The following is a 27,252-nucleotide window of genomic DNA, read 5'->3' as shown; positions in this document are numbered from 1 at the left end:
CCAAAAATAGGTCCATGATAACACGTTCATAAGGCAACATAGGTCTAGGAGGGAATATACATCAATGGAGATAAGTTCATGAGGCAAAATGGATCCAAAGAGGAAAATAGATGCAAGAAAAAACAAGTCCAAAGGGTAAGATACGTCAGAGGAGGGACATAGATCCATGCGTTGGGAAACAGGTTCGTGGGGAAAATGGATCCAAAGGGGGAATAGATCCATGGGGGAACAACAGGTTCATAGGGGGAAAATGCATTCAAGGGGAAAAATAGGTCCATAGGGATAATTATTTCATTTTATGAACAAGCCGGGAAAGAATAGCTGGGGGTTTTATACCAATGAAGCGTAACCAAAGACAAGTGTGTGCTAGTAATAATAACAATAACATCAACAATTGCATTAATAAATAACTACAACACCAAAATATTGTCGAAGGAAAATTTTGATTAAGAAAAAATTCCTACAGCCATTGCTTACTAGAGGCCGAGCTATAAGGGGACATTGAGATCAGGGTCATTGATCTGCCTGTGACCTTAGGTCATCAAGATATATACGGCCACCAAGTTCAGTGGCTCTAGCTTTATTCGTCATGTAAAATTAGGTGATTTCTCTGTCTTCTAGAGTAGTCCAAAATTCTGGACCATTGGCGATCTCAGAATAATGATCCAATCTGGACTATTTAAAGCACTGCATTCTGGTCATGTCCCAGGTATATGGCGTAAAATTTTCGACCTTCTAACTTAAATGGTTCTTAAGCTTTAGGGCGATTTTTTTTTTTTTTTTTTTCGTAGATCCTATCCCAATTTTGGTAGTCAGATTCGGAGGTTATTTGGTCAGATGAAGCAGTCAACCAACACCATAATATGGCAAAGAATAAGGGCTATAGCTCAAACGGTTTGCGAATAGTAGAGATTTAGATCTTCCCTAGAATAATAGTGCTACTGAAAAACCAAGAAAACATCCCACAGGGATGTGGGAAGTTTTAATGATAATAATAATCAGAAGTGGGAAGTTTAACCCCTTGGCTGTGGTGTTTGCTTTAAAAGATTCAATCCGCAGGGTGCGACATTCTGTTTAAAATCCACGAATTGATTTCAAAAGTCCATAGGTATATGTGGCGAGTGATAAGAAGGGTGGATGGTGAACTGAATGAACGGAAGGCAGTGACTGATTATTTGTGTGTGGGTGAAATGATAAGAAGGCGTGTAATGGATGCAAGAGCATATACAGGTTGGGGGAGTGGACTTTCTGACCACCACTTGGTGGTGGTGAGAATCTAGGGCCAAGTGAAATGGAGAAATAGAAGGGAAGGACAGGAGGAAGTAGTATATGCAAGGAGGGTGGAAAAATTACAAGAGGATGACAAAAAGGTTGAATATGAGAGAGAAGTGGAGGAGCGATTGGGTAAATATGGATTGGAGCAGATGGGGGACGTGGAATGTGTGTGCAAGATATTCACAGAAGACATTTGTGCAGCATATGAAGTGGTGTGTGGGATGAAAAGAAGACGAAAGGGGGTGCAAGGAAGAACATTGTCCAATGAAGAGGTGAGACAGGCTGTGGCACAAAAGAAGAAAGCATATAATGAGTGGATGAGAAACAGGGGTGTGCAAGAAGTTCAGAGACGGAAGAGAGACATATGTAGAGAGGAAGAGAGAGGTGAAAAGATTTGTAAGAGAGAGTAAGAAGAGAGTGGATGAGAAATTTAGAAGGAATTTGAGTGTAAAGTGGAGGGAATGTAAGAAAATATTCTGGAAAGAGGTAATGAGAGTTAAACAGGGTGGCAAAGATGTTAGTCTGGGAGTGAAATATAAAAATGGTAGATTACTAGTGGAGAAGGGAGAAAAAGTGAGCAGATGGAGAAAACACTTTAAGGAATTGTTGAACATAGAGAATGAACGTAAAAGGAGTATAAGTGGCTGGGGAATGGCTGGGAGAAGGAGGGAGGTGAGAAGACAGGAAGAAATCAGTAGAATGGAAGTTGTGGAAGCAATGAAGAAAATCAAAATGGGGAAAGCCCCAGGAATTGGTTGAGTGTGTCGTGAAATGCTGAAGCATGGAGGAGAGATAGTAGTAGAATGGATGTGGAAGATGTGCAGATTGGCCTGGGAGGAAGGTAGAGTCCAGGAGGATTGGGAGGCAGGTATAAATGTTCCCCTGTACAATGGAAGAGAAAAGGAAGTGTGTAGTAATCATAAGGGCATTTGTCTTCTTAGTGTAATAGGAAGAGTATATGGTAGGATACTTATCGACAGGGTTAGGGAAATAACAGAGGAATTAGTTGGAGAAAAACAGGGAGGCATTAGGATGGAACGAGGTTGTGTACATCAGATATTTATTCTTAGATCTTTGGTGGAAAAGTTTCTAGATAAGGGAAAGAAGTTGTATGCGGCCTTTGTGAATTTGGAGAAAGCATATAACAGGGTGGATAGACAAGGATTGTGGAAAGTATTAAGAATATATGGAGTAGATGGTAAGTTGCTGAATGCTGTGAAGGTATGTATGAGGATAATAAGGCTGCAGTGCATGTGGATAGTGAACTGAGTGAATTTTTCTATCTGAAGGTTGGACGGAAACAGGGATGTGTCATGTCCCCATGGTTGTTCAATCTGTAAATGGATGGGGTTATAAAAGAGATACAAGGTAGGGCAGTGGACGTCAAAGTGGCCCCAGTGAGAGAGGACAGTGTTTGGAAACTCCCTGTACTGTTGTTTGCAGATGATACTGTGTTGTTATGTGAAAACGAAGGGGAGCTGCAAAGTTTGGTAGATGAGTTTGGGAGTGTGTAAGAAATGGAATCTAAAGGTGAATGTAGGGAAGAGTAAAGTTATGGTCTTCGAGAGAAATGAAGTCAGTGAATGTACAGTGAGGTTGGATGAGGAGGAAGTGGAAAATGTGAGTGCGTTTGAATACTTGGGTAGTGTGATAAGTAAGGATGGAAGTTTAGAGGGTGAAGTGCTTAAAAGGGTACAGCAAGGAACGAGGGTTGCTGGTTCCTTGAAAGCAGTGATAAGAAAAAGAGAAGTGAGCACTTAACCCTCTCAGGGTCACTCACGCGGTTCGCGTTTCATGTGGATTGTTCTAAAGATGTTCAGTCACTTGAATCGTGTTCCTAAGCACCAAAAAATTCGCCAAAAATTAAGTTTCTGGCAGATTCACGTCAAATTTTGATGCGTTCTAGCGAGTGCAGCGCTTTCTAATGGTAAGACATTGGCAACACTGAGCTGCCTCACGGGGCCCAGCATGTAGCGATAAACCTCAGTCTCTTCCAAGCAGCCAGGTGGTGGGGCTACTTCACGTGTACTGTCCCTTTAAACTCCTACTAATAATCCCCCTCCTGCCCTAGCCGAAGCCCCTATGGACTCAGTGTGATAATCCAGTATTTGTGAGCATATTTGTATGTGATATTGTCGATGGAACATAGATATATGTCATGAAAAGGAATTGTGTTCGTTAGCAATCGTTAGGCTTAGAGACGATATGCGTGGTCACTGTTGTGGGGTTTCGCCTCTCGCCCTCCTCAAGGCCCTATGGCGTGATTACAAATACGTATATAATGAAGCCAATGCCTAAACTGTTTTTTGAGTGAAAGATATTGTGGCTGGCTTGGTGAAATTATGGAACTAGTTAGCATTATGGATGCCATGAACCATAGTGTGGAATGGGGCAGGCATCACATACAGTTTTCATAGTTGGGAAGGGAGAATTAGAGCTGTTTAGGGATGGAATTATTGTGATTCTGATAGTGAAAATGCGTATGGAATTGTGTGAAATATACGTCAAACATGCTGCGGGTGTTCGTGACGGAGTGTGGTGTGTGCCAATAAAGTAGAGTTCCATCGTACTCTCCCGGTGAAGGATGCTGCATCACAGTCACATTGAATTGTAGTAAGGAAGGGAATAACTGCGGAGGTTAGGGTGGAATCATTGTGGTAGTCATATATTTGTATATGATATTGCATCAAGTGTAAGTGAAATGTGCCACGTATCCTCATGATGGAATAAATTATGGTGCGTGGCATAGGCGAGCGATACTTTAGCGGCAGGTGTGCTGTGAAAGGTAACCATGGCAAGGAACGAGGGACGTCATTGAACAGGTACTATACCTAGGTTTGACATTTAGTGATAAATTATACTTTATGTAAAATATACGTGAACTGTGCCGCGAATGTTTGTTTAGGTGCGTGGCGAAGGTGAGCAATACTTTAGCGGCTGGTGTGTTGTGAAAGGTAACGATGGCAAGGAACGAGGAACGTCATTGAACAGGTACTGTACCTTGGTCTGACATTTAGTGATAAATTATACTTTATGTAAAATATACGTGAACTGTGCTGCAAGAGTTAGTTTAGGTGTGTGGCGTAGGTGAGCGGTACTTTAGCGGCAGGTGTGCTGTGAAAGGTAACGATGGCAAGGAACGAGGGACGTCACTGAACAGGTACTGTACCTTGCAACGCCGGGCAACCACGGACGTCAGTGGACAGGTAGTGTACCTTTCAAAAACAATTGTTGACATTTATGATTCTTATCTAAAATGTTTGTGATATGTGCCACGAGTGTTCATGGAAAATATTGCATCATGTGTTGGGGGAACGTTTAGGGAAGGAGGGGAAAGTATGTCTGTATATATATATATATATATATATATATATATATATATATATATATATATATATATATATATATATATATATATATATATATACATATATATATATATATATATATATATATATATATATATATATATACATATATATATATATATATATATATATATATATATATATATATATATATATATATATTCCCAGACGCATCAATCCCGTTTCGGGTGGCCACAAACAAATCGCCTCAAAGTCGCCCTGTCCCTCGCCATTTCACTGCCCTGCTCCCAACTCACACACCCCTCTCTCATATACCTCTCCACCCCATCCCTCCATCTCATCCTCGGCCTCCCCCTCCCTCTTCCCTCCTCCACCTCACTCACATACACTCTCTTCGTCAGTCTTTCACCCTCCATCCTCTCCACATGGCCAAACCACAGTGTGTTCCTCATAACGCTTCCTATCACATCCACATCAACACCACAACGCTCCTTTATATTCTCATTCGTCAGCCTGTCTCTCCATGTGACTCCACAGGCTCCTCTTAAATAACTCATTTCCACTGCTCTCACTCTTGACTTGTGTCCTTCCAACAACGTCCAAGCTTCACTTCCATACGTTAGAGTTGGTATCACAATACTGTCAAGTAGTAACTTTTTCACTTCCATGCTCACTTCCCTGTTTCTTATCACTGCTTTCAAAGGACCAGCAACCTTTCTTCCCTGCTGTACCCTTTCAAGCACTTCACCCTCCAAATCTCCATCCTTACTCATCACACTACCGAAGTACTTAAACGTACTCACATTTTCCAATTCCTCACCATCCAACCTTGCTGTACATTCACTGACTTCACCTCTCTCAAAGACCATCACTTTACTCTTCCCTATATTCATCTTTAGATTCCGTTTCTTACACACTCTCCCAAACTCATCCACCAAGCCTTGCAGCTCCCCTTCGTCTTCACTCAACAACACAGTATCATCTGCAAACAACAGTACAGGGAGTTTCCAAACACTATCCTCTCTCACCAGGGACACTCCAACATCCACTACCCTACCTTGTACCTCTTTTATTACCCCACCCATGTACAGATTGAACAACCATGGAGACATGACACATCCCTGTTTCACCCCAACTTTCAAAGAGAAAAATTCACTTAGTTCACCATCCACACGCACTGCAGCCTTCGCACCATCGTACATACTCTTCACAGCATTCAACAGCTTCCCATCTACTCCATATATTTTTAACACTTTCCACAATCCTTGTCTATCCACCCTGTCATATGCTTTCTCCAAATCCATGAAAGCCGCATACAACTTCTTTCCCTTCTCTAGAAACTTTTTCACTAAAGATCTAAGAATGAATATCTGATCTACACAACCTCTTCCCTTCCTAAAGCCTCCCTGTTCTTCTCCAACTAATTTCTCTGTTCTTTCTCTAACTCTGTCAATAAGTATCCTACCATACACTTTTCCTATTATACTAAGAAGACAAATGCCCCTATGATTACCACACACTTCTTTTTCCCCTTTTCCTTTGTACAAGGGAATAATTATACCTGACTTCCAATCCTCCGGGACTCTACCTTCCTCCCAGGCCAATCTGCACATCTTCCACATCCATTCTACTACTATCTCTCCCCCATGCTTCAGCATTTCACCACACACTCCATCAATTCCTGGGGCTTTCCCCGATTTAACTTTCTTCATTGCTTCCGCAACTTCTATCCTACTGATTTCTTCCTGTCTTTTCATTTCCCTCCTTCTCCCAGCCATTCCCCAGCCACTTATACTCGCATTACGTTCAACAATTCCTTAAAGTGTTCTCTCCATCTGCTCACTTTTTCTCCCTTCTGCACTAGTAATCTACCATTTTTATCTTTCACTCCCCTGCTAACTTCACTTCCACCATGTCTTACTCTTTTCACTTCTTTCCAGAACATTTTCTTACAGTCCTGCCACTTTACATTCAAATTCTTTCCAAATTCCTCATCCACTCTCTTCTTGCTTCCTCTTAGTAATCTTTTCACCTCTCTCTTTCTTTCTACATATAACTCTCTCTTCCGCCTCTCAACTTCTTCCACGCCCCTATTTCTCATCCATTCATTGTATGCTTTCTTCTTTTGTGCCACAGCCTGTCTCACCTCTTCAGTCCACCACGCTGTTCCTTGCACCCCCCTCCGTCTTCTCTTCCTTCCACACACCACATCACATGCTGCACATATTTCTTCTGTAAATATCCTACACACACCTTCCACGTCTCCCATCTGCTCCAATTCATATTTGCCCAATCGTTCCTCCACTTCTCTCTTATACTCTGCCTTTTTCTCATCCTCTTCTAACCTTTCCACTCTCCTTGCCACTACTCCTTCCTCTCGTCTTTCCCTTCTTCTATTCCTCCATCTTACTTGAAATCTAATTCTGGCCACCACCAAGTAGTGGTCAGAAAGTCCACTCCCCCATCCTCTATATACTCTTGCATCCATTACACATCTTCGCATCCTTTCATCCACACACACATAATCAATCATTGCCTTCCTTTCATTCAGTTCACCACCCACCCTTCTCATCACTCGCCATGTATACCTGTGGATCATTTTATGCCTGAAGAGGGTATTGGCTATCACCAACCCCCTCCCAGCACAAATGTCCACTAACGCACTCCCATTCTCATCTATCTCAGCAGGCACACCCCACTCACCAACTATTCCATCCACCTTCACATTCCCAACTTTACCATTCATATCACCAATCAAAAACACTCTCTCATTCCTTCCAAACTTTTCCATGCACACTTCTACATTTGTCCAGAACGCTTCTCTCACTCTTCTAGCACGATCTTGCGTTGGCGCATACACACACACAATCGCCCACATTTGTATTCCAACTTTCAACTTTACCCACACAATCCTAGACCCAACTGATCCATACTGTCTTATACTCCTCTTCTATCTTTTACTCAAAACTAAACATACTCCTTCCTTTGCCCTCTCATTCTCACCTACTCCTGCACTTATACCCCATCCATACTCCCATTCTCTCACACTTTCTCCTCTCCATTTTGTTTCAGTTATTTGACATATATATATATTATATATATATATATATATATATATATATATATATATATATATATATATATATATATATATATATATATATATATATATATATATATATATATATATATATATATATATATATATATATATATATATATATATATATATATATATATATATATATATATATATATATATATATATATATATATATATATATATATATATATATATATATATATATATATATATATATATATGTATATATATATATATATATATATATATATATATATATATATATATATATATACACACACACACACTAACACACACACACACACACACACACTCACAGACACGTACACTGCTCGCTGGCTCAGTGGTAGCGTTCTCGCTTGCCATCTGGCAGACGGGAGTTCGCGCCTCGCTCAGGATGCGAAAAGTTTCACTGAGGAAGTGGGTGGTTACTGTCCCCCTTGAGCAAGGGGATGGGTGTGTGCATGTGTGAAGGTTACAGCCTTGTCCTTAGATCGGATTATATGAGCTCTCAGCTCCCTTCCTGGAGGGTAAAAGCTGACGATCACGACCATCAAGTGATCCTGACCGACCCGGTGAATCACACACACACACACACACACACACACACACACACACACACACACACACTCACACACACTACATACCTCCTCATCTTCCAATCCCACAAGGTCCTACAACTCAAGCAACACCCCTGGAAGAAGTGAGTTTTCCAAATTTTCTTGATATGTATTTTGACCTACTATCATTACCCTTATAATTTTCAGGCAAATAACCGTCTTCTCCTACATATTACGCATTTGACAGAAAGTAATGCTTCATCAGCAGTAACTTGGAAAAAGTAGTGTTCATGCGTAGTAGGTTACAACCAAAAAAGACAACCTTAGAAGATTCTACAGTCTGTACATAAAAAAAAAAAGAAGAAAACTTTGGGAGCATAGTCTTTAGGCAAAGGGGGAGAAAACATTTTTTTTTTTTTCGCTTGCAGTAAAAGTAGGTACCGGCCAGAAGAGAAATCTACCTTTGTCGTCCTATTACTCGAAAACTGTTGGGCGTATTGACTTCCTGTAAGAACCATGATAAAGAGCAGTAAATTCTATGCGTGTTCATTTGCAGAATACAAGCCTTTGGGAGCATTTTCTGTTGGAAAAGTTGGTGGAACAGACTTGTTTTTTTTTCGTCACTAACGGTAAACTCGGAAGCACTTGGAGGAGTAACCTCACTTTGTTGGCCAATTACTCGAAAACTATTGGACGTATCGATTTCCTGTACAAACCATGATAAAGGGCAGTAAATTCTACGTATGTTCATTTGCAGAATATAAGCCTTTGGGAGCATTTTCTGCTGGAAAAGTTGGGGGAACAGACTTGGTTTTTTTCCTCGCTAGCGGTAAACTCGGAAGCGCTCGGAGGAGTAATCTCACTTTGTCGGCCAATTACTCAAAAACTATTGGACGTATCGATTTCCTGTACAAACCACGATAAAGAGCAGTAAATTCTACGTATGTACAAGACATAACAATGTAATATCTATGATAAGAATTTGCTGTTACGTAGGGAGGAATATTGCGTATGTTATGTGCACATCACGAAAGTGATGTACTGACGTGAGTTCCCAGTCGTTTTTGGCGATTTACTCGAAAACTATGAGGTGTATCGAAATAATTTTAGGTCATTAGAAAGCTGGTGAAATTCTGCATAATATTATGCAATAAAAACATAACACGTGTGAGAAAATTTCATAGTTTGAGCTCCTTGAATTTTTTTTTTTAAATGGCTTTCAATTTTTGGCTATTTTCTCGAAAGCTACAAATCTTATCACAACCGGATTTGTCTCTTTAGAAAGCTGATCAAATTCTCTATAAAAACTTCTAATAGCATTTTCCTGTATGATGGAAAACATTCGAATGGTGATGTTGGGAAGTGAACATGATGTAGCAAAATGTTTATTCACGGCCGCCTAATGTTGTTTTATTCGGGTTTTCCTGTTTTTTTATGGTGCTTATCAGCTAGAACAAACATCGACGAATAAGATGACATAGGTTTCATTTCAGTATATTGATGTTTGGGTGGCGAAAATAAGGAGAGAATACGTGTTATTTGCAGCGCGCAGGCAGCCGGGCTGGGCGGCTTCGCAGATAAAGTCATGCACCGGAAAACTTACTGAAACTTACCGTCCTTGAGAGAGTTAAGTAAAAAAGTTACTACATGACAGTATTGTGATACCAACTCTAACGTATGGAAGTGAAGCTTGGACCTTGTTGGAGGGACACAAGTCAAGAGCGAGAACAGTGGAAATGAGTTACTCGATAGAAGCATGTGGAGTCACATGGAGAGACAGACTGACAAATGAGGAAATGAAGGAGCATTGTGGTGTAGAAGTGGATGTGAGAGGAAGCGTTAGGAGAAACACACTGAGGTGTTTTGGCCATGTGGAGAGGATGAAGAGTGAAAGACTGACAAGGATAGTGTATGTGAGTGAGGTGGAGGGGAAGGCCAAGGATAAGTTGGAGGGATGGAGCGGAGAGGTATAGGAGAGAGGGGGGTGTGAGCTGGGAATAGGGCAGTGAAAAGGCGAGAGACAGGGCGACATGAAGGTGATTTATTTGTGGCCACCTCTTACAGGATTAAGGCGTCTGGCAATAGATAGATAGATAGATTCCAAAAGTTGTGACATGTATCATGGTGTGAATAGTTTGTTTATTCATCAGCCCATGCTTGCGGTTGCTAGTTCGTCCTTTTAGCATCCTCCACACTATCTCGCAGCCACATGAGCCCAGTTTACTTTAGGAAGTCATTGCATCTACTGGTGGTCCGTTGCATTCGCCCTAGCCAACAACTTCATATGGTGTTACCAAGAAAAGAGGCCCTAGAGATCGTATTCCACAGATAAGGAAGTATGCACCTACTGGTGAGAGTGATTCAGGTGATTCAAGCGTGGAATATACTGTAAAACCTCCGAAAAAACAAGCGGGCACAACCATGCTCCAAACGACGCCAGCCCACATAGGTTGCACCATCAAAGTTTTCCGGGCTTTTATTTGGCCCGGGTTTAGCATCATTTGCTGTTATAAAGTAGTTTTTCTCGGTTTACTATCACACCAATGTAAATTTGAGATAAAAAGTAAGTTTTTCATTCATTCATTGCCAGATGCCATGTATCCCAAACGGGGTGGCCAAGGGCTTAGAGTTAATTGTTTTACAGGGAGGGGCACTAATCCTCCACCAACCCCACTTGACACATAGGGATGCCAGCAGCATCTGGTGTTCCCAGGCAGTCACCCATCCAAGTACTAACCAGACCCAACGTTGCTTAACTTCGCTGATCGGACGGGAAGCGGTGTACTCAACGTGGTATGGCCGTTGTGAAAAGTAAGTGTAAGTGACTAAAATATAAGGAAAGTGAAATTGTCTGGTGTATGCTATGTAAATATCTTTCGCTAAGTTTAGCATCAGTTACTATTAACTCCTAGGTGACGGGCATGGGTTTACCTATCAACGTCCCAGAACCGGGTTATTTTCAGGATAATCAATTTTCCCCCCAGTATTTTTTTGTCATTAGACACCAATCATAAATGACAAAAAACACATAAAAAGTGCCTACTTATTCTCTTTTGGCGATTTGGAGGTCGTGGTGTTGTGCGAGGGAGCCGGTGTGTGGCATCTGGGCTGAGCATGTTCAAAGTCGCGGTGGTGTGTTGGCGGTATTAGTGGAGGGAAGAAGGATGGATTACCTCACGCCAGAATAAGTGTTGAGTGTGTATTTGTTTCTCTCGCCAATTCACAATGCCGTATGAACACAATATTACAACTATAATAGCAAAAAAACACAAGAGAGTATTTAATGAAGATTGGCTTATTTTGTTTTCCATATTTTCTAACAAATTGATGTCTGTTTATTTATTCACTATTATTTATACACTATTTACACATTATTTCACTGTTTTTAGTAACTCTTGACAGTATGATACTCTCCATACATTCTCCCCCACACCCCTCAGGGCCCTATAGTAGCCCTCCCACCCACCCCACCCCCTCCCGACCCCTACCCCAACCCTGAACCAGTATCAGCTGGTTCCAAGGCCACACTCTCCCTACGCCGGCCTCCCACCACCCTCCACCACAGCCCTCCTCAGTGATGGGCTGCCCTCCCACCCCCCCACCCAAACCCCCGCCCCCTCTCCCGGCCAGCCAGCATTACCCCGCACACCACCAATGCCGGGACAGTACTCTGAGTCCATATGGCGCGCTACTAAGTTCAAACATGCCTGCGAAAAATTAAAACGTCATATGATGTGGACTGTATGCCTCTGCCAACATGTCATACAACATGGATCGGTGCCTAGGGGTTAATGAGTAGCTTTTCACGGCTTAATATGACATCAATGTAAATAAGTGATAGAAAGTAAGTGTAAGTGACTAAAATTTAAGGAAAGTGAAAGTGTCTGGTGTATACAATGTAAATATCCTTAACTGAGTTCAGCATTACTTGCTATTATTGATTAACAAAAAAATGATTATGAAATGCTAATTAAACCATTCAAGATAATGCAACGAAAGTGGTGCTTATAGAGGTTTGTGGTCGGGAAATGAAATGTGGTGACCGGTGGCATAGGTGGTGGAGTGTGATGGAAAACTACAGCGACGCAAAAAAAAAAAAAAAAAAAATAGCGTTGCTTTCAACTATCTCTATGGCATCGTAGGAGCATTTAAACATTCACTGATGTGCTCATAGGTAAGAAGAAAGGTTTCGCTTTCTTGTGCGTGTTTTATTATTTTCTATCTTGTTTATTAATATGAAAATCATTGCCTTGAAAATGCGTAACTTTGTAGATTGCCACACCAGGGGTATCGCTCTCACCACAATAGCTGCAGCCAAGGGGTTAAATAATATTAGTAATGATAATAATACTAATAATACATGCAGAATGACAGTTGGCAATACACCATGAGGTCAATTTGGCCCCTCCAAGAGCGAAGCCACATAGCCACCTTGTCAGAAATTTTTATTCGCTCCTTTATCTGACGAGTGTTAGTCTAACTTGATCTTAAGTAAATTCACATAAGTCTCTTAGGAGGTTTAAGTGTAATTGATATTTCAGCTTACCAGCAATTATTCTATCTCCTAGGTAATCAGCTTACCAATAATTATTCTATCTCCTAGGTAATTCCCTAAGGTTTGGCCAAATCATAAAGATTACTTAGCTAGAAAGGGTCGGACAAGAGATGACCATGAGCCTGATGTTTCAGTCGGTTGCCTGGGCATCCAAGAGTCCTTAGGTGCATATTTTACAGTGTGCAACTTTAACCAGCTTTAGCTGCAGTGTGCTACTTCAACGGGCTTAGGAACTAGAGTGATTGAACATGGCGGGCATCTTCTCCCTCATAGGATTGGATAGATGCCAACTATTAATTAATTTAAGACTAAATATGGTTAAATTACTTCATTATATATTCAAGGTGAATCCAATTTAATTTAATCTTAGTTTTAATTAAATTAAAGCCAAATATTCCCTTGATCTATGTAAATATATATTAAACCCTCATTCGTTTCTCACGTGAGGCACTTCATACCAAGCAAGCGCAGTTAGGTCTATGGAAATTTCCTAAGTATTTACATGTATTTACAATACAGCTGTCCACTGGGGTTAAACACAGTAGCATTTATTTTATTAATAATAAGAATTATTAAAGAGAACGTAATCTCTGGGTCATAAAACCGCTTGAATTAGTCATTAGCACTCTCCAGGTTTTCCTCTGCTTTTAAACAGGGACAACTATTTTAAAAGGTAAAGAGCACAACCACTCTAGGGGAAAATATTTCCCACAGTTTTGGGGCCAGGCGTAAAACGATATGCTGTATCATGTAATGTGACCCTTAGCCAGGAGTTCTCTCCAAAGGTTTCGAGAACCCTGTGCTGTGGCCCTTCTAAGCCACGAATCTTGACCCAATTGCTCTCCATCATCCACTGTGTCCGGGGTAGTCATTAACTCAAGGGGCACCAGTTTATCAATAGTTTTTAAATTGGTGTGTTCCCTACATTTTATTTTTACATGTCTCAGCGTCCCCTCTGAATCTGGGTGTGTGGAGATCATTTTGGCTAATGGCCACTGGGATCTTGGTTGTTCTGTTTTTCCTAAGACCATATCTCCTATGTTTATAACAGATTTGTTACTGGCAGCCTGAGCCCCATAAAATCTTTCTCGTAGGCTCAAAAGATATTCTTTGCTCCAGTGTCTGTTCCAGGTGTCCAATACCTTTTTCAGACATTGATATCCCTCCTGCAGATGTTGTCCTCAGTCATTATTTTCTATGGCAGGATCATCTACTTCCTCCTGGATATCTACACAAGGAGCTTTCTGCCATATAACTTATGAGCCAGTGTCAATGCGTCAAACGAAACGCTAGTGTCATCTTGATAGGTTAAAGGTCTATCATTAATCTTGGCCTCAGTTTCAGTTATCGCCGTTCTCAACTCCTCTCTGGTATTCTTAGTTCTGTGCAAGGTTTTCCTAAGGCAGTTCTTCACAATACCAACCATTCATTCGATAAGTCCAATTTGCCATGGTACTCTTGGAGCTATGAGCTGCCAGGTACAATTTCGGATTCCCAGTGCGGACTTAACCTTTGGGTCATTCATTATATTTAAAAGTAGAGGTGCTGCTCCAACGAAATTGGTTCCGTTGTCGCTTATTAATTTATTAGGACAATACCTTCTAGCTGCATATCTTCTAAATACGTTCAGGAATGTCTTTGAACTTAAATCTTCTGCCATTTCTAGATGGACTGCCCTTGTGTAGGTGCAAGTATACAGACATATATACACCTTATGGGGAGTTCCCTCACCCATAACAGTTATAGCTCCTTTGTAATCAGCTCCAGTTAGTTTGAAGGGCCGGCTTACATTTACCTTATCCCTTGGTAAGGCAGGTGATCGTGGATAGTCATATGGTCGTTGTTCATATTTCCTACATGCAATGCAACCTTTGAGATATTTCTTATGATCTGTCTACCCTTAGGGATCAATACCTCTCCCGGATTCGAGCCAAAGTCTGCAGCACACCTCCATGAAGAGTCAAATCATGGGCTTCCTTAGCAGCTAAATTAACTGTACAAAATAATTGCTCTTATGTAATGATATGGGATGTCTAGTTTGGAGAGGCAAATCAGCCTTTATTATTTGGCCCCGGCATCTGATTAGACCCTTTCCGTCTAAGAACATGCCTAAATCTCTTATCAGCTTATTCTTGTTCCCAGTGCCTTGGCCTAAAAGGTCATATATCTCTCCGTAATAATTCATTTGTATCTTTTTCAGCCAATATTCCATGGGATCAAACCTTGGAAACCCCATTTTCTTATTTAAAAAATTTAACAGTTAATTTAGTTGTGTTAATAAGTTGTCTTATAGATGAGAATCTGCTAATATCAATTACTTCTGGCTCAGGTACTACAGGATCCAAGTTTACTACACTAACCTCAGCAATACTATACTGTTTCTGCTCAGGCCAATCTTTAGTGAGTAACCATTTGGGACCTTGAAATCACAAGTTATCTTTGTCTCTTTACAGTCGAACTTCTCGAGAGCAGATCAGCTGGGTTTTGTTTGGAGGATCATGCATAAATTTAAATCTGAAAGACAGCTCTTTAATAGTCTTCACTATATTGCAGACGAAAGGAATTTTACTGTCTTCCTTCCCTATCCAGTAGACTAATCTCACTGTCTGTCCATATATAGATATCCTCAAACTAAGCATCAAGAGAAGTGGTTATATACCTAGCCAATTTAGTTTCTACTTATGTGGAAGCCAATTCCATTATTTTGAGGTAGGGTTCTTCCTTTAACTGGTGCAACTCTGGCTTTGGACATAATAATTTTACTATCCTCTCCTGTTGCGCAATAAGCTACACAGAGACTATGTTGCTATGTCCCAGGTTTTGCTAGTTGGAGGATTTTTGGAGGGGTTTGAGTGGAGGAGCTACATTTGTGTGACAAAAGCGTTTGTGGATGTGCTACACATGTCACACACCAAAGTATTATGGCGTTGTCTGGCATTTGTTAGCGTGGTACATTTGATCTGGATCCATTTTCTGCAGGAGGTGCATTGATCATAATCAAATGTTTGTCTTCTACATGTCATGTGTTGGCAACACAATGTGCTTGTGGTGAATAGAGAGCGTGATGCCTATGCCCTTAACGGCACAAGTATCGTTTATGTGGACCAGGATTGTTCTCAATGTCTCCAGCGAATATGAGATTCAGGCAAATGACCGCCGGATAATAATTTCTCTTAGTGTAAACAAAATGGCATAGGGAGCAGCTCCCTCAAACAGGAGACGGCTCCTTGCAACGGTGGACCGGGTCTTCCTCACAGGACACAGAACACTAGGAAGAAGTTTCATTCGTAGGCAGGAGGCAAATCAGCTTCTCTTTCCCCAAGGCAACAGCGGGAAGGTTCCTCTCTGCTGTCTGTGACAGTGTGTAAACATGATAACAAAATAGTTTGAACTGATCTAGACCAAACTTCGTGGACGGTTTGAGGCTCAGCCATTGGTTTGACTTTTTATATTTGGGAGCACCAAGTCCAAGCAAGGACAGTGTCACATAGCAAGGTCAACCTAAATATCCAAATTAGACCAAACGTGCTGGAGGGTTAACGATCAGCAAGGATTAAAAGATTAGATTTTCACAGCAAGCAAAGTTCGTGGTCACAGTGCAAGGTGAGTGTTTGATTTGTGTGTGTTGTGGTGTGCTAGTAATTACATGATATTTGTCAGCATAAGTGTGTTTGCTTACATTAATTTCTTATATGTTTTACAAACAGTTCAGTGCACTCCTTGTTCGTATGTACCTTACCAACACTGCTGTATTCCCATTTCTTAACACTGTTACAGCATTCCTCACTTTACCCCAAACACATCTTTGACCACCAGTTTCCTTTACTGCACAATACCCAGCTTAATCCTCTTTTTCTTTGTTATCGTTGTTCCTATGTCAGTATTTTTTTAATCTTTCTACTTTCTCTGCTTGTTGAGATGACTGCTTTTCAGCACGTTTAGTTTTCCATATTACTGCATCTCTTTTCAAAACGATCACTTTCAGAGAATTTTGGATTAATTGCCTGATCAGCTAGTCAGGTCAGGTGCGGGTAAGGGGATGGGTATGTTATGATGTGGCAGGGGTAAACCAGCTCTGCTGTCGGGCCCTGCTGCGGATGTCACTGATTGCATTGCGCAGTTGACCCTTGTGCGGTGTGGTGCGGTGAGGATCTGTCCGTTCTCCCCTTTGGGGCTAAGATGTGAATGAATGTGTTTAAATGGATGAGTAAATGGAGAGTGTGTCGTCCTGTCTCGGCTACCTCCCTTTCCTTGGGGGAAGCAGCCTAGGTATATAGATAGATAGACAAGGCTTTTCTATTCCTTCTGTTTACTGATTTCGTTTGAAAGTTCTTGGTCATAATAAAGTGTCATTATCTTATCTTGGAGTCTTCCTTTTTTCAATTCCTTGTCATTCAACCACAGAGTAATGATGTTGGTTCTTATATCCTAACTTATAACAGACAGCCTCGAAGGAACCAACAGGTCTTTTGTTGTTTGTTTTCCTTTGTTCTTCTTTGCACTCACTTGAATGCTATTAAGGGCCTCTCCACCCTCATATTCCCTTTCTCTTCTGTTTCTCTTTCTACTACTACGACATATCTCCAGACAATTCTTACTTCGTGACACTCGTGCAATACCGCACGTGTGTTTAACTTTCGCAGTTCAAAACTGTATTCTTAAATCTCTTGTGAATATGAATGTTGCTGAGAAATGAATGGCCTTCATCTAAAAATCTGTGATTGGAATTACGCTCTTATTAGATAAAAACTGAATATAATGCTTCTCTTAAGCTATTTATCCCGATTACGTTTTTAATATTATTCGTGCTATCATCAGACAATTTTAGGCGAGTAATAACAAAAAACACTCGCAACACTTTTCAATAACATGTGCCTCTCCTAAGTTATTACATATATCTAGAGCAGCAAAAATAAAATCAGTATAATACTTTATTTAATTCAAGGGTTAAATTGTAATTTACAGTACCTGAGAAAGGCCTAATAAGAGCCAGGTGTTGTGGAAGAAGTGATGGCTTCAAGGAGGTAAGCGTCATGATGTCTGATGGATAACCAGGACCATATCCAATCACTTTGAGTCGTCCTGGGGTAGGTGCAGCTGCCGAACAAAAATCTACCTCCTCCCGCTGTAGCTGACCCATCATACCACTGAAGACACCGCTCCTCTCCAAGCCCCACGAACTGTTCGGTTCTGCATGAACTTCAAAGCTGAAAAAATCAACATAAGGTAGTTGCCTGAATCACTCCTACGGCATGACTTTGTGCCAGTAACTGAAAGATTGAATCCCTTCTACCCGAAGACATAAATATATATATATTTTTTTAACTTCTTGCAGATTATTGTTATTATTATTATTATTATTATTATTATTATTATTATTATGATGATGATGATGATGATGATGATGATGATGATGGTGATGATGATGATGATGATGATTATTATTACTATTTTATTGTGTTGGGGAATCCTATCATGGTTAGTGTGGTGGGAATAATCTCCATCTAGTCCGTAAAGTAATATGGCCTCCCCAAAGGGAGATGTAAGATTGCTAACATTTATAGGAAAACGGTCTCCATAAAAGGACAATACACTGACATGCTTCTGTGTTAACTGTTATGATGATTAATGAATATACAGAACAGAGGCTCTCAAAATTTACTTGTTTACATGGTCAGGCATTTGACCACATGAATCCCTTAAAAGGCCTATATAATTCAAAAGTGAAAAGGCTATTGGTCCAAGGAATAATACTGTGCAAAGACGGAAGCAAATAGTTGAAGCAATAATGGAAACGCACCAAGTTGAAAGGGAATTTGGATGAAAGAAGAGAAGCGGAGCAAACCGTGTAGCTCTCCACAGTCTGGTTTGGATTCCTAACAACCACGTGGGAAAAAAAAAGTATCCATAATAATAAGCCCTACGATTAAAAGGGTAAAAATCATGAAATATTTTAAAAATATACAGTCCAAGATAACAAAATGACCCATAGCAGCATGATGTAAACTCTCATGGAGCATACCGTTTCTTATGAGACAGGAAGTAGTAACTTAATAGGCTTACGAGACTACTCAAGGAATATTTTTCTGACACTATTATCTGCGAAGTTAAAAACAAACTGACCCACCTCTAGCACAAAAAATCATTATTGTATATATATAAATCATGGTTGTTTCCCATATAAATTAAAATACATATCCAACGACGCTTCAGGGAAAGACTGGGATTACACTGGTCAACAGCCAAAATGGTTCTGACTTATTCTCACCTGTTTCTAATTTGTTACCCCCAATTTCTAAACTGACCTTAAAATTTGGCAATCACATAACCTTGACGTACTACATCATAAGTGAGAGAAAATTCCATGAAACATGCAAATTCGTCAAATAAGTTGAGTAAGTCTATATATTGTTACATAAGTAAAATACTTAGTCTTTAATTTATATAACATACTAGGCACAAACCGTTATATATATATATATATATATATATATATATATATATATATATATATATATATATACACAAAATATTATTACATGACCTTTGCACATTAGAAGTATTTTTGCATTTTACGTTTGTTGGAGCAATTACGCCCACGCTATAGAGTCCAACAATAGTCGTTCATCATGTCTGGATTGAATCGGCCATGATATCGACTCTCTATTATGACAATTTCGTTTTGAAACTTTTCGCCACGTTCATCACTGACACTGCCAAGAATAAATAGAAAGAAGTCCAAATGAGAATGGAAGAAATTTGTCGAGCGACATTCGATCACCGAGTGCACAGTAACTCTTCAACATCTTGTCCACAAGCTCCTCATAATTAGATGTTCGAAAATTTCCCAGGTAATTCTTGGTAAGAACCATGAAGCTCTCCCAGGCAGCCGTTTCCAGCTCAGATAAGCTCTTTATAAAATCCTAATCGTTGAGTATAAGTAGAATTTGAGGGCCTACTGAAAAAAAACCCGCCTTTACTTTGGCCTCAGATACAGTGCCTTGGTACTTCGTTAGCAAGCAGTGGAAGCCAGCACCATCTTGATCCATGGCCTTCACAAAGTTCTTCATTAAAGTTTCAAATGGAGTGGAGGCACGAATACCTTCTCAGGGTCAACAAGAGGTTTGTTAAGACAGTTGAACCTTCCAGTCATAGCTTTCCGTCACAGTTGGAATTCCTTTTGTGCGTAATGCTTAGCGTCTGCTCTGTTGTCCCATGAATAGAGAAAACACATGTGCTTTGTGTAACCTTGCTTAAGTCCTAGATGCAAGCAGATCACTTTCAGGTCCCCACAGATGCTCCATTGATGCGTTTTGTAGCTAGTAGCTGTCAACAGAGTACTCATAGGTTCATAACTTTCATTCACTCTATGGGCATGCACAATTGGAACAGAAGGAAGCTCTTTTCCACTAGGGAGACGGACTGCCTTCACTGCTTTCTTCGTAGAATCTATGAACAGTCGCCATTTTCCTCTTTGAGAAGGACGAGACTTACAAAGGTGCTGCATTAACGATACATCATAACAGTGACAAAGCATGTCATCCATCTTGAAGTACAATGAGAGCTTTTCATGTCTATAATGGAAGGTGGTGGTACAAACTCCATGTTGTAGCATGTTCCATTATTTGAGTCGAGATCAAAGGAAATCATTTTTCTCTTTGGAGGAGTTAAGGTCTCTTATAAAACCATGCACCTCTACCTGACTGATGAGGTGTGGCTCCTTGCTCTCTAAATCTTCTTGAAAGTCGGCATCCATGCAACATTCCTCCTCACTAGATTCTGATTCACTTGTGGTAGGTAATCTTGATTTTGTTACTATATTAGGTAACGTGGGGTCTGACGGACCCCACGGAAAAAAAAAAAAAAACTTCTGTTTGAGATACTTCAAAATGCTTCAATACACAAATAATTCAACCCCTTATCTTTAAATAGGGTCAGAAAAAATAAAGTTTAATTGAAAAATATATATTTTTTAAAAGTTTATACAAAAATGATTAAATTTTAGGTATACTAATTTTAAAGTTAAATCTTGAAAAATTGAAAAGTAATATCATGATTCCTTGGGTGGTCTGCAGTAGACCGATGTTGGGACCTTCTGTATACAAAAGGAGAAAGACAGCAAACTGAAATAAAAAAATCACAAGAGGGCTCAACTGAGGTTACATTATAGGTAATCTGGGGTCTAACATACCCCAATGGCTCTATAGAGCAAAATCAGGGCCAGGTACAGCTATGACCCCATCATCCCCATGAAAAGCATCACTAGGCAGGAAGGTAATGAGACCGACAGATCTGTAGACCTTATGCTCATATTTTTAAAAATCAAATTTCAGGGACTGGGGTTTCTGAGACCCCACATTACCTATCTAGGGTTAATGGAGGATCCGTAACTGGAAGCTCAGGGCCATGGGGTGCTTGCCTTAGAGAAGGTACGTAAGGATACCTGATCTTGGACCGAGTTTTCACTGAATACCCTTTGGTGTTAGTAAGGCAAAAACAGCAGTCAGGACAGTGATCATTTGGTTCTCACCAAACCACTGGTACAGCGAAAGGCATACCTGATGACCGTTTCATGTGGTTTACACAGAGCTTACATGCAATATGGGGTGCCCACTTCTAATCTTGATTACCATCAGGACATTTGAAGTAATGTTTGTAAGCACTTTTAACATTCCTTGTAATTGGTCTCTTCAGGCTTTCAGCTGTAAAGAACCCGCAGATATAGCAAAACGAGTCTGATTCATTCATACAGTTACGGTGCTTCATTGCTTGCCAACACAGATTAAGGCACTGTAACAATAAAGAGAAGCTGAAATGGAATAATAGCAAAAAAAAAAAAAAAAAAAAAAACATTGCATACATTAGTTAAAAAAAAAAAAAATCTGCTTGATGGTGGGGAAATTTTACCCGACTTTCGGCTGTAGCTGATTCACTTTGAGTTGCTAAATATCTTGTGATTCAGGTACTTAATTGAAACTGATATAACCGCCACAATTACCAGCAGAATGCAACTTCACAAGGTATATCTATTTCCATGATTGGAGTCGAATCGGATTTTCCAACATACGAGCAGATTTTCCAATGGTACGAGTATAATGGTTCTCGAAAACTGGACGTGGTGGCGAAAACTGGATATCATATTCGAAATTTACAGGCTCATGTTGCTTACAATCACCTAAAAATATACGAGAACCATAACACTTTTTAAATTATGTCGACCAGTATTAGTGGTACCATGAACAGTCGTGGGGCCGTGAGCTGTGTAGGTTGAAAATAAGTGCTTATAATATTTTTACTTTTTTTTTTTTTTTAAATAACAGAACAGTGGAAGGAAAAACAAATGAATAAAAACAAAATAATCCATACACCAGATTACTGGTATCCTCCATTCATAAAAATCTGTAACAATTGGACTTGAACAGCTGTAAGTTGATTTTTTTTTTTTAATGCGAATAAGAAGGAACCAAAGGCTAGGAGCCCGCAAACAATTCCTTCCGAGAAAAAAAAAAAGATACAAAAGTGAGCTAAATTCAAGATTTGTTCATTTCGAGATGACTGGACACACTGCGTTTGAAAGACTGGAGATCATAGGAAGTAGGAAATACAGACAGAGGGAGACAGTTCCAGAGCTGACCTGTTGCATAATTAAAGGACTGGGAGCAACGGTTAACTCTTGCATTAGAGTTGGACAGAAAAAGGATGAGAGTTTGTTACTAGACGGGTGCTACGCGCCCGTCGTAGAGGTGGAAGGATCCAAGCAGACAGTTCAGAGGAGCAGTGACCTTGGAAGTAGCGATAGAAAAGAGATAAAGAGGCAACAGTGCAGCGAAGAGACAAATGTTGAAGGGAGCCAGTAAGACGAGGAGAGTTAATGAAACGAAAAGCCTTTGACTCCACCCTGTTGAGAAGAGCTGTATGTGGGGAGCCTCCCCACAAATGAGAGTTATACTCTACACAGGGAAAATGGATGCAAAATGGATGCAACTTCGACAGACCATTTGCCAGAAAAGTATTTGTAAAATAGTGCAAGGGAGGCAACATTCCTTCTTACCGATAGGGAACGTAGTTTATCTGTAATACGAGTATTAGGGTTATTAATAGTCCTAACACTTTTTTTTTCTTCTCTCTTATTGTTTTAGTGCAACCTCTCCGCAACCATTTCACAGGGGTGAGCAATATTCCAGCTGAGAGCGCAAATGACTCTTATTAACAACAGCTAACTGCTCGTCAGTGATGAAGCTACAAACTCTTTACAATAATCCAAGTTTCAGTGAGGCGGTTCTAGCAAGCGATCTGACGTAGGTCCAAGTGAGGTCATTGATAAGTGAAACACCGAGAATTTCAATACTTTTGGAGATGGGAATATTAATGGCATTGAAGGTATTATAGGAATCTGGCAATATCTGTCAATTAGTAAACTGTATGTATTTGGTTTTACAAGCATTACATGAGGACAGGTTATTCTGTTCCCTTTCAGTGATCCAAGATAAGTCTTAATTTATGGAGGTGGCTCTACCGAGTTGTGAATTAGAATGATTAAACTTTGTGAATGGATGTTTAAGTGTGAATGAACTGTGAAATGTTGAGTCATCTGCATAAGAATAGATGAGATTATGGATGATAGATAACAGGTCATTAATATGGATTAGAAATAGAAATGAAGCCAGAACTGATCCTTGTTACACGCCGTGATAATTGGGTGGAAATCGGAATATACATCATCAACTTTTATGTTTCTGTCGCTAAGATGTGAGGAAATCAGAGGAAGAAAAGACGTTAGTCCATTCCAAGGTAATATGGATAGCAAGGAAAGGTGTCACTGCCTGTCAAAAGCATTTAGAAATATCAAGGGATACTGCATGAGTTACTCCACGTTGGTCAATTGACTGACTGATGCAATGAGTCAGGATATTGAGTATTTCAACCGTGGGTCTTTCGTTACGAAAACAATACTGTCTATCACTAATTAAGATGTTGGATTCAAGATGTATAACTATGTGCTTATTCATTACAATTTCATATACTTCGCCAAAAGAAGACGTGATAGTTATGGGTCTGTAATCAGAGGGGTAGGAGGAACTTCCTTTCTTCAGACTTGGATGGATATTGGCTTCTTTCCAAGAATTATGGAATGAAGAAGTGCTCATGTATAGTCTGAATAATTTAATTGGAATAGAAGCAAGTTATTAAAAACTATTAGAGGAATTCCATCTGGGCCTGAAGCTTTGTTGTTTGGTAAACTATCTAGGATGAACGTTAAGTATTTAGTTTGTATTTTAAGTGGGGCAATTTTGGGAAAGTCAAGTTCTAGTACTGGGACGTTCTGGCTGACTTCCTCTAACAGAATTTCTGGCAACTGTACTGGCACGAACATTTGCTTTACCACGTGAGACATTTGTAATGTTACCATTTGAAGGTTTTAATGTGGGGAATGGACGATGACTTGTTTAAGTTATTACTGAAAGAACAAAGAGAGTAGACCAAAATATTCTACTGTCATTAGGAGTGTTTAGTAGTTTGGAATCTTGGTTGTGAAGAAATTTTGATTTACCGAGATTTGTTACAGCTTTTGCACGGTTTGTAGCAATTTTTAATTGAGTGGGAGATTCAGATATTTTTATTTTAAATAAATGTTATATGCCAGTGACCTTTGGACCGATGCTCTAGCACAACTGCTGTCAAACCATTTGGGGGAGTCCGATTGTTTAGTGAACTGCTGACTTGGTATGAACAATTCCATACCGGCTTTTATTAATTAATTAATGTGGAACTGGGTAGAACTGATGTAATTAGAGAAGGAAGACTATGATGGAATGTTAGCAAGATCATTTCTGATTCCATCCCAGTCTGCCCTATCAAAGTGTCACTGGGTCACCCTGACAGGTTCAGAATAGGGAGGTTTGGGGGAGCCGACTAATGAGGCTTTGCTGAGACTGCAGTCAGGGGATCCAAGTGGTGACAGTACTTCTATCCTGTACTGATCTGGATAATTTGTCAGGAATAGATCCAAGAGATTGGCATTATGGTCAAGGTTATCTGGTATTCTGGTTGGTTATTTTACTAACTATGTGAGATTAAACGTTTCTTCAAACAGCTCGCATTCTAGACCAGTATCGTCATTCCTGGCAGCATGTAATAACCATTCTACATTATGTATTGTACGTTAAATTGCCCAAAACGGTAATTTCAGTGCTAAGGACAAGGTTAAGGTTAGTCAACTGTGTGGATATGGAGTCAAATACACTGGGTTCTGAGGAAGCATTGGGGAGCGATAGCCTACAAAAATAAATATAAGATTAGATAATTTAGTTTGTACAGTGAATAATCAAAATTAGTTGAAGTGAAGTTCAAAACAGTGTCGACTGCTAATTCAGATTTGATATAACAACAGGCGCCACCCTTCTTACAGAATTTTGTGAGGAGATGGTAACCAGAAAAACAAACAAAATGGGATATTTCAGTAGAGGGAGAGATTTGGGATTCTGTGAGGAACAGGGCTAGACGGGATACCGAAGGAAGAAAAAAATTAACTGAATTCAAATTGGTACTAAGACCACGGATATTGGCGAAGCACAAGGCCGAACCTGCACTTCTCCACTAACAAGCATGAACTGTGTTTGCAATAGTCCCTATTGGCGCAGTCGCTTGATATTGACCAGGAGTACCCTGTGCCGCCAGCCTCACACCATAATATCCCATTATTGTATAGATCTTTTCCTTGATGTTATGTATTCTTTACAATGATTCAGTATATATATATATATATATATATATATATATATATATATATATATATATATATATATATATATATATATATATATATATATATTCTGTTGAACGATGACACTTGAAACTAATATATTACCAATGCATCCCTAAATATTTTGTGATATTTACCGCAGCGAGAGGAGGCTCCACATCTGGAAACCTGAGTGTGTGCTTGATTATAACACCAACATGCTTGAACGTTGTTGGAAGGACATACGTCAAGAGTGAGAGCAGTGAAAATGAGTTATTTAAGAGGGGCCTGTGGAGTCACATGGAGAGGTTGGCTGACAAATGAGGATATAAAGAAGCATTGTGGTGTGGATGTGATGTGATAGGAAGCGTTAGGAGGAATACACTGAGGTGGTTTGGCCATGTGGAGAGGATGGAGGGTGAAAGACTGACGAAAAGAGTGTATGTGAGTGAGGTGGAGGGGGGGAGAGGGAGGGGGAGGCCGAGGATGAGATGGAGGGATGGGGTGGAGAGGTATATGAGAGAGGGGGGGTGTGAGTTGGGAGCAGGGCAGTGAAATGGTGGGGGACAGGGAGACGTGGAGGTGATTTGTTTGTGGCCACCCCGAACGGGATTGAGGCGTCTGGCAATAGATAGATAGATAGATTTATCCAAATTCCGAAAAGAAAATATAATAAACAGTTTTAAAGTTTTATTATAAGGGTCCCTTGAATGGAGGCAAGCACACCTCCCTGAGGGGACAAAGACTCGCTCTGTTGTGGCCTCTCTGAGAAGCTACACCACATCCTTCAGCCTGGAGATTTCTCTTCCCCTAGGACCATTATAAATTTGTACATCGACTTTTAAACCCCTAAAAAAGGCATTTTGATGGTATTAGACCTCTATTAGCAGTGTCTTGACGGTGAAGTCTACCTGAAAATCGTAAGATATTGGAAGAGATACAGAACAGGCCTGTCAGCATCCTGACACCGTAGAGTAAAATTGTACAGTCTGACACCAATCTAATGCTGAAAATTGTTTTGTAATTATGAAATAAGGGTGAGTCGTTCTTATCGTGAGCAGTATCAATCTAAACAGTAGAGGTTAGAGAGGTCAGAAGGCAGCTGAATTATCTTAATTTCTTGAAATATTCATTTGAAAATTTTTGTTTTTCACTTTTACGTGTAATTTCACTTTAGTAATTAGTTTGAAACTACCTGAAAGTTTCACCACTTTCAGAGGTGTAAGCCTCGTAGTGAACTTCAACCAAATTCTGGCATAGTATTCTACTTTTGAGACTGGGTCCAGTATGGCCACTGTCTCTTTTTCAAGTGTTTGCCTAGCCTTGCCCTGAACTGGGACAAGCCCAGTCTCCCTGGTGTCATTAATATGTGTGAAGCTACAGTTGAATTGATTAAGAACGGCCACCTACAGTAATGCGTTTCGTTGATACCCATCAGGAAAATACTCTCTTTCCCAGAAAAGACAATGGAAAACCCTCTGCAGGGTCAAGAATTTTGTGTCCTGTACTACATTGAAGGGTTAGTGCTACCACGTATGATATCTGAACTCTTTACCAAGTCACTGTGTGGACACTTCTTTATATTATATCTATTTATTAGTCCTGTCTAAAATGTATCAACAAGTCCCATGACTTTCACATATTTGTAACTTATATAAATGGGCTGCTCATAAGTGAACCTGGTTGTT

The 27,252-nt window shown here is 40.0% G+C and overlaps 1 protein-coding gene and 1 non-coding gene across 2 annotated transcripts in view; both read right to left on the bottom strand.

Annotated features, from left to right (window-relative positions):
* Positions 1-27,252, bottom strand: part of LOC145415432 (glutamate receptor ionotropic, kainate glr-3-like) — a 348,498-nt gene that overhangs the window by 54,498 nt on the left and 266,748 nt on the right. The window contains exon 7 of the mRNA XM_080284711.1: positions 17,786-18,029. Within this exon, the coding sequence (XP_080140837.1) occupies positions 17,786-18,029 (244 nt within the window). The remainder of the gene's footprint in view (positions 1-17,785; positions 18,030-27,252) is intronic.
* On the bottom strand, positions 10,956-11,074 carry LOC145415500 (5S ribosomal RNA). The gene has a single exon (XR_013900100.1). It is a non-coding gene; the product is annotated as a 5S ribosomal RNA (ribosomal RNA).

Source organism: Coenobita brevimanus, chromosome 102 (genome assembly GCF_032717465.1).
Source record: "Coenobita brevimanus isolate Jiangsu-jjx chromosome 102, ASM3271746v2, whole genome shotgun sequence".
NCBI lineage: Eukaryota > Metazoa > Arthropoda > Malacostraca > Decapoda > Coenobitidae > Coenobita > Coenobita brevimanus.
Note: the sequence above shows the minus strand (reverse complement) of the source record. Positions and strands in the feature narration are given on the sequence as shown.